Below are 8,330 nucleotides of genomic sequence, written 5' to 3' on the forward strand. Positions count from 1 at the left end.
TTCATATATCCGGCAACCACCACAATGCCTGAGCTTTTAGCTCGCCGCAGCGGGGCATTCAGTGCGTCGGAGCTACAGTCAGTTGGGGCGTAGGCAGACACGATAAACAGACATCTATCGAATTGTCGCTTGTGAGACTCCTTCACAGACGTTGCCAGACGAACCGCACAGAGGCTAAATGGCTGAGGGCAGTCAACGTTTATAGATTGGATCGGTTTAATATCGACGACCGAACAAAGCTCACGCTGACGAAAAATATATGCACTGGCTTCCAGTAAAAATGCTAATGACGAGCCAGTATATGAGCGGTGTTACAGTAAAGGTGAGGAATAGGCACACAATAAACCGAAAGCTTACCTAACTGGGAGGTCGTGGGAAATGTACCACCCATGTTCTCAAGGACTGGTTGTTCCGGTAAACGGTTGCTCTCCGCATTATATGTCCCATTTAAATAGTAATCCAATGATGGAGCAGCGTAACCCGGACAACTATTTTGATCGACCGGATTGAAAACTGTCGGGATGCGAGCGCTTGCTGCGAACCCTTCAGCACCGACAGAAGTCAGAGGACCGATGGCGGGTGCCATTGAGCCATTCTGTTCGGGATAGACAGTCATTTCCGAAGGATTGATGGAACTGCCTGGATTTGCAACAGCAAGAGGATTGAATTGTCCGTGTTGACTCGGATGAGGCATGTAGCCCGCGTCCATGTGCTGATATCGATGTACCTGGTCAGCTTGCGGGACCATGGACATAACCGGGTTTACCTCTGACTGCCCAAGAAGTCGCGCCTCTCTAGAAGCTTGAGACACCGGTAATCCAAGAGGGATGGCGGAAGTTACCGCAGTCGGTGTGGATACGGGAGTTTCAACTCCCGAGTGAACGCCGATGAGTTGGTGTAAAAGGTTTTCAGAGTGAGCCGAATTTTCGCGGTACTCACTACCAGTGGGGTCGGAACATGCGGGGTTGCTGTACTGCATAAAATCAGAGATCTGGTTGGACATGAGTGGATATGGAATCGGGATGTGAGGAAGTGCTGGCCTTGTCGAGTTTGACGGACGAATATAAAACTGTGCTGAATTGAAACAACTAGTAACTGCGGTAGCGATGGCGCCTGTATGCGCGATACTTGTTGTGTCGTTTTCCAAGGGTCTTAGCTCGGGATCGTACGAGAAAGACGCGCTTGGGGTTGTCGAGCTGGTCAGCGTAGTTGAAGATACTGCAGTGCGGTATGCTCCATGTTGGTTGTCCTGAAACTCTCGAAGTAATAGAGCTGAAATGAAGCGAAGTTAGAAGGACAGATTAAGCCAAAGAAACGAAGGTTTAAATTGCTGAGCGGTAGATTAGCATTCCGAGATACCAAGGCAGCAACACCTGAGAAACTCCATCGAACAAACGGTAATCGTACAAAAAAATCCCTCTCTGACTAAGTACTGTTACCCGGTTTAGAAGTCACATTCTACCCCACTGAAAGTTTTCTGAGTTAAGTGAAAACCAAATACCGTATAACCAGTCAAATTACACTATCATTTGCACAAGTGATAAACACGTGTTGTTTATTGCTCGAATGTAGAACGAATAACGACACAGGTTAAAAGCGGGGTTGTTCAATCAATGAGCTCTTCGGTAGACGGTTACAAGATGACTGCTTCAACCATATATCAACAACACACACCAGAACGGCCACCCATCAGCAGAAAGCACATCAACTTTATACCTAGTGGATAGGGAAACTAGGAGGAAGCAAAAATGGTATACTGGTAACATCTGCTGCAACGCTTACAAATTTAGGATGAAAGGATACCTCTTATTTAGAGCACTTTGGTCGGAATAACAGTTCCATTGAGTTATATTTCTAAGGAGAATCCCCGTGAAGAGGACTTGCCATTGACCAAGGGGCAGTAACTTTTTTAAATCAGAGCGAGGAACATAGGTTCACAATCACAGTTTACATCTGGCGATTTACTGTGCGGCTACATACATTACCAGTCATCATTGAGTCATTTTAGTTCATGAAAAGGGTGTGCATGGACTCATAGGCAGCACAAATAAGGCTAGGCCGACCAAATTTAACTGAAGATAGTCTCGATCTGTATTCACATGCGATCTTCATTCAGGCTACTATCCAAGTCGATTATCACAGTAGAAACAAGCCACCCCATGATAAAGGCTAGATACGGTGAAGGTGGGTTGGTCCCATGCAAGTATCCAGAACGATACTCGCCATTTAGTTCATGACCAACAAAAGGAACCTATTTAGTCTCCTTTCTAGCAGGAAGATATCTGTTATGAGAAATGAAGTAAGTTCTACCCACAGAAGACAAAGTGGCCAAATTAAAGTATAGAGGAACTTCGAACATTGAAAACTACAGAACGTTTCTGTGTCCATAAGATGGATTCAGAATGCGACGAGGGTGAAGTAAACGCAGCTCTGAGATCAGTACGTTGGTACCATACACTTCCTGTACGGTCACCCTGGTTAAAAAACTCTTCTTACGGTTTCAACGAGTCCATCAGCATTCATGTAGACGGGAGCGATAGAAAATCCGTCTGACATGAAGCACGCGCCGGAGTTCACCAGTGTATGGAAGGTCGCAATCCAGTTCCATGAAGATACTAAGCTATCACAAGCAATTCTCTACACGGACCTTATGCTTTCATTCATAAGTAAGACTCTTTGCTGATGTACCTCGGTAACTAATGATTGTATCCCCTTGGATGGCCCCTGTTAATTGTGTCTAGTTACGACGACTTGCCACATAATTTAGTTCCTGTCAGCCACCTCTTCTGAAGAAGGGACGCTTTTGGCTTAGAACCAGTGTACTTGATGTCATACTACCAAACATTGCAAGGACTTGCATAAAATGAAAGGCTCTCAGTCAATTGGAAAATGTTTGGGACCGATTGGGAAGTCATCGTTTCAGAGAGGTTTGGTAAATAATCGGTGGTTCTAGGCATTCACGATAAAGTAATTAGAACAAGGTTCCGCGGCATGCACATTTTCAAAAGCGACAATGGTTTACTAAGGGAAATTTACCTCCAGTGCCGGGAGAATTGCTCAGCACTTGATCAACCATCTGCATCCCTAGGGTTGCCATATCCTTTGAGCCTGGTGACATCAAGATACCTCCTTCAGCTATACCGGATTCGGTAAACTGTACCGACCCGATCTTTTCCCTGCGATTTGAATTCATGGGTATCGAATTAGAGGTCGTGTGGGTCGAAGGCAACTCCCACGGCACCGAGTTGAGTGTGAGCGATTTTATGACGGGAACATCTTGAACTGAAGCACTGGGCAACAGCGCACTATTGCTCCATAACATTCGTGTTTCCTCGAAGGTTAAACCGGTTACGGAGGGCGTTGAGTCCTCCGTAGACGGATTTGAGGAAGCTAACCAATCACATGGACCAGAAGCACTGAGAGCAGCTTGTGAAACCGGTGCGTGAGGCATATGTAAGACGTTACATCCAGGTGCTTTACTTCGGAAAGTGAAACCGGCGTTTATACACTCCAGGGAAGGATTCTTTTGAACACCCGGATCTTCTACCTGAAGGAGTAGATCATGTGACAGGAAACGAATACATACCTTGGACATGTTCGCATCCGGACCGTTGAACTACGAAACTGTCACATTACGATGTGTCTACACGCTGAAACGGAACAAGGGATCCATTATAGAACAAAAATCTGGTCTTCAAGCTACCTAAAACCATGTTCAATAAATTAGTTTCTATAACATCAGGCTATCGAAAATAGCCTACTGAGAACCACCAACTGCGCCGAAATGGTTTTTGAAAGGTCATCAAGTCTAAGAAACAGAAAAGGTAGTTGACGATTGGACATTCACGCAGTCAGTCAGGGATGACCGGCAATATTCGAATGTTCAGGATATCCTGGTAGTAACGTCATTCGACGCCGAGCGGGCAACTTTGATTCAAACTCAAAAAACATCCCCGGTAATTTTGCACTTGCTTGATCGTCATAGAGATGCATTTTTCGTCACTAAGTTTCTGATTCCGCTGACTTGACCGCAAACAGCGTAGCAAAGTTCCATTATAAACCTAATTCGGTTCAAATATTACAAAGGTGTTTACAGAGTCCAACTCATGCACAAAGATGATGCTCCGAAAACGCTGTACAACGGGACACACTCCTGTCGGGGAGTATACGAGATCCCTGCTTGGACGAAGCCATACGCGGTTCTCAGAAAATTTCCTTGTTCGGTTTTCGATTTCACTGTGTGAAACCGGTGAAAAAGATGTCAGAGGACTACACCACTTATGCGAACTACTATGATGGGATACTAGTTCAAATGCATAGTTTTCATATGTGGCCTCCAATCACATTCAGTTATTTCAGAGCGAGGCTGTTGAACAAGATTGAAAAGTCCCTCGACAAAACGCACCATCATTCACGAGTGCCAGCAGTCCTTGAGCCTTAAATAAGAAAACATCTGGAGAGACCATCATCCAACTCTAATATCAGTATTGCAAAAAACATCTTGAAGCAGCTTTCCGCGTCAGCAGCAAAGCCGACGTCAGCATCCTGGAAGTGTGGAAGACATTGTGTGCATGGTCGTCGTGAGAGTGACTGATATATATCGTTCACCCGTAGTACCCTTTCGGTGCCTAACTGACATGCCATCCGATGGAAGCACGAGGGCTGGGATACTGCCAGCTTGTCCAGGCCTGGACTCCCTAGACAGTCGAGGGGCGTAAGTCTGGTACCAAACACGGACCTTCCGGTCAGTAAATTCGCGCTCTAACCACTCCAGCTTCATCATTATCAACAGTATGAAAAGCTTCTGGCACGGCTGGGTTCGTTGTCTAACGGATACGTGACTACCGTTTCTGGCTTTAGAAAGAAAACTGAATTCCTGCTAAGTTCGACGGAACAACTCGGGCTCATTACCAACAAAAAAACCGCCTGTCCGACCCGTCAAATATCGCTGCAATTGTGAGAATATACCCAAACACGGTCCGGTCAGTAAATTCGCGCTCTAACCACTCCAGCTTCATCATTATCAACAGTATGAAAAGCTTCTGGCACGGCTGGGTTCGTTGTCTAACGGATACGTGACTACCGTTTCTGGCTTTAGAAAGAAAACTGAATTCCTGCTAAGTTCGACGGAACAACTCGGGCTCATTACCAACAAAAAAACCGCCTGTCCGACCCGTCAAATATCGCTGCAATTGTGAGAATATACCCAACGACAATATTGCCTAGCTCAAACCATTTTTAGAGCTAATAAGCTGGTGACGCGCTTTTCTCCAGTTATGCACTGCGACTGCCAGCTTATATTCGAGGCCATTTTGAAGTCAAAACTCTGCCTACCTAGTTCAACCTCTGCCTATCGTTCTCATAACCATTGTCCTCACTACCTAAGCAGCTATTAACCATAAACTCTTCGATGGTATGTAGGGGACGATAGACCACGGAGCAAGATCATTTGATCAAGCAAACTAAAGCCGTCAAAAATGAAACGATTTTAACCATTTTTGATGTAAAGTTACACAAAATACTTTGCGACTCCATCTGAATACCGATTTGGTACCAGGAGACACTTGGAACTGGTTGATATTCTCGTTTATGACGTTCTCCAGTTTTCAGCAACCTCATGTTTAAACCGCTGGATACATTTGGTTCCCAGAAGGATATTTCGGTCTTCTACTCAACCGATTCTAACTAGGAATGCAGTCCTGTTAGGCTATAACTTTCCAAACCTTGATAGAAAACATTGGACAGGCAGATGCGCTTGACTGGTTTTCGCGCGATGGAACCAGAAGGCACCGTTAAAGTATCCGATGCTGTCAAACCATGCTGCGGTATTGGGGACTACAAAACTGCCGACGACTTTAGGCACGGTGCGTGATGTCACCAAAAATGATATTGCGCAGCAGGAGATTATGGAGCAAAACTGAACCAGATGGCCAAAACCTGTCCTTCAGAATATAGAAGACTTTTTTGGCGACCAAGTCCGTTGTCTGTTATCAATCTATCGCAGAGATTGGAACTCAGCGTGGTGTGATGGCATATGCTCCCGCATTCTCTGATACCACGTTGGTAAATGATTAGAGGTTTGACTAAGAAAGTTACCTGGTCCCCAAGGTTGGAGGTTGGAAAATGCGTAGCAATGCCATTTCCGTCAAACACCACTGTCTTGCGGCCAGACTTCTGAAACAAAGTCTTCGGTGGAGGACCTCAACTGTCCTCCTGTGTAGTCTGTAGGCCCTAGAAGTACCAAATCTAAGCACAACCACGACTCCTATTGCTGACATTGTCAAGCCACACCGGTCGTCGCGTGGTATCATCAGCCGGGTTAACTGACTTGCACAGTTCGGTGTCCACTGATGTCCCTCCCCAAACCCTTCCCATTACACAAGCAAACGTCGCTGGGTCATTTGAATATCTGTTGTCTGACCGAAGCGCCTTATGCCTCTCGCTGCCTATTAACAATGAACAAAATAAAACCTTTCTAGATCCACGAGATCCTTTCCATATAGGAGCTTTTGGCGCCCACACTCTATGTCAAATTGGCAAACAGACAATACTTGCTGAAACCCTATGCTCCCTTAAAATTGGTGGTGTGCTGTGTCACCGAAACACGCATACAAGACCCAAGCGCGGTTATGCATCTCAGAACGCCAAGAACGAACTCAGCTTTCTCACACTTCTCCCTCCGTGTGTCCGGTGACCCAGAAGCGATGACTTGTGGAATATACGGCGTGGGAAATGCACTCAGCCCCAGAGCTGAACGCGCTTTGCTGGATTGGATCCCAGTGAACAGTCGTCTTTGCGCCGTCCGGTTATCCAGCTCAACCAAGCTCAATGCCTCTCGGCATAAAACGCGATGCCTGTTTGTAGTGTCGGCTTCTGCTCCAACGGAACGCAATGCTGAGGCTGAAAATAGTTTCTATCGAGAGCTATTCGGACCCGATTGGACCGTGTGGCCATCAGTCACCGATGGAGAGCTACAATTCAAGACTGCCGTTCCTTCTGCGGTAAACCACTTGATTCTGATCACGTCATGGTGCGTGCACGCCTGACAGTTCGTTTCCCTTCAGGCCCTCGCAAGTCAGCAAGCACGCCAATCCACTATCTTCGAAGAACTACCATACCTCAACAGTATCGATCAGAGCTGACCCAACAACTTTTCACAGAAAACCAATACTGTGGTGGCAGTGAGCATGTGGGCGAAACGTGGCAAAATGTGAAAGGAGCTATACTAGCGGCCTTCAGTGCTGCCTGCGTGACTTCTTCAATTCGACCACAAGACAAATGGACGTCGTCGAGGTCGTTATCCATGATTGATGCCAGGAAAGCCATACCAGCCGGCAACGAGTACGACGGCGCACGCAGATCCCTCAAACGCCAAATAGTGAAGAGTTTAAGGAAGGACCAAGAGCTCTGGTGGACTTTGAAAGCATGGGAGATGGAGAAGGATTTTGCTACCGGGAACAACCGCGCCCTGTATCAACTGATACATTCGACTGACCCCAGGAAAGCAACGGTCAGCGAAATGATAAGTGAAAAAGATGGACAACAACCGACAAATACGCGGTTTTTACAGCTGAAAATGATTATGAACTTCCTGCATACAGTAGGGCGGGCAGTCGGAAACGGGCTACTGCTAAAGCCTCATTTCATCCTCGTTTACATCCCTTTTCCACACTATTGCACATTCTCTTTGCAGGCCCACCCGTTAAGACTGACGTCTCCGTTGGTCTTGCATCGGTCTACAAGGTGACATCTACGGATCGTCGGGGCCGACAGTCTCTGGCATCTCAAAATTAATTTTCAATCCTGAAGTGAACAGGGCGACAAGCTGCTCTTATTCTCACACCAGATTCGCTTGACAATGTGTTGCATCAAAACCAGGGAATCAAAATGCATGCAAAGACGTTGACGGGTCATCGCTTCTCGTCCCCTTCCGGCTGCTCACCTCTGGCAATCCAGAAGCGAAAAGATGTAGGGGAGTCGGTATCGTCTTAAGTCACAGAGCTGAAGGATCCCTGGTTGGTTGGATAACCGTTAGCAGTCACCTCTGCGCAGCCCGTCTGTAAACGTCCATGGAGTCTCACAAGAGGGAAGTTGATCGTTGTCTGTCTGCCGTGCTTGCTAACGCCCCCATCAAAAGTTGCTCTGACATCATCAAAGACAAGTTTTATGATGCGGTGGTAGAAGCGATCCACAATTCTAGTATTCCTGGATTCGTTGTCTGCTGCCGTGCTTGCTAACGCCCCCATCAAAAGTTGCTCTGACATCATCAAAGACAAGTTTTATGATGCGGTGGTAGAAGCGGACCACAATTCTAGTATTCCTGGATTTCC

The 8,330-nt window shown here is 46.5% G+C and overlaps 1 protein-coding gene across 1 annotated transcript in view; it reads right to left on the reverse strand.

Annotated features, from left to right (window-relative positions):
* The window catches only part of T265_10689 (hypothetical protein), a gene marked incomplete at both ends in the record, with an annotated part of 51,486 nt that overhangs the window by 23,539 nt on the left and 19,617 nt on the right, over positions 1 to 8,330 (reverse strand). Inside the window, 2 exons of the mRNA XM_009177144.1 lie at positions 358 to 1,272; positions 3,037 to 3,650. Of these exons, the coding sequence (XP_009175408.1) occupies positions 358 to 1,272; positions 3,037 to 3,595 (1,474 nt within the window). The remainder of the gene's footprint in view (positions 1 to 357; positions 1,273 to 3,036; positions 3,651 to 8,330) is intronic.

The sequence above is a fragment of the Opisthorchis viverrini genome, assembly GCF_000715545.1.
Source record: "Opisthorchis viverrini unplaced genomic scaffold opera_v5_395, whole genome shotgun sequence".
Classification (NCBI taxonomy): Eukaryota; Metazoa; Platyhelminthes; class Trematoda; order Opisthorchiida; family Opisthorchiidae; genus Opisthorchis; species Opisthorchis viverrini.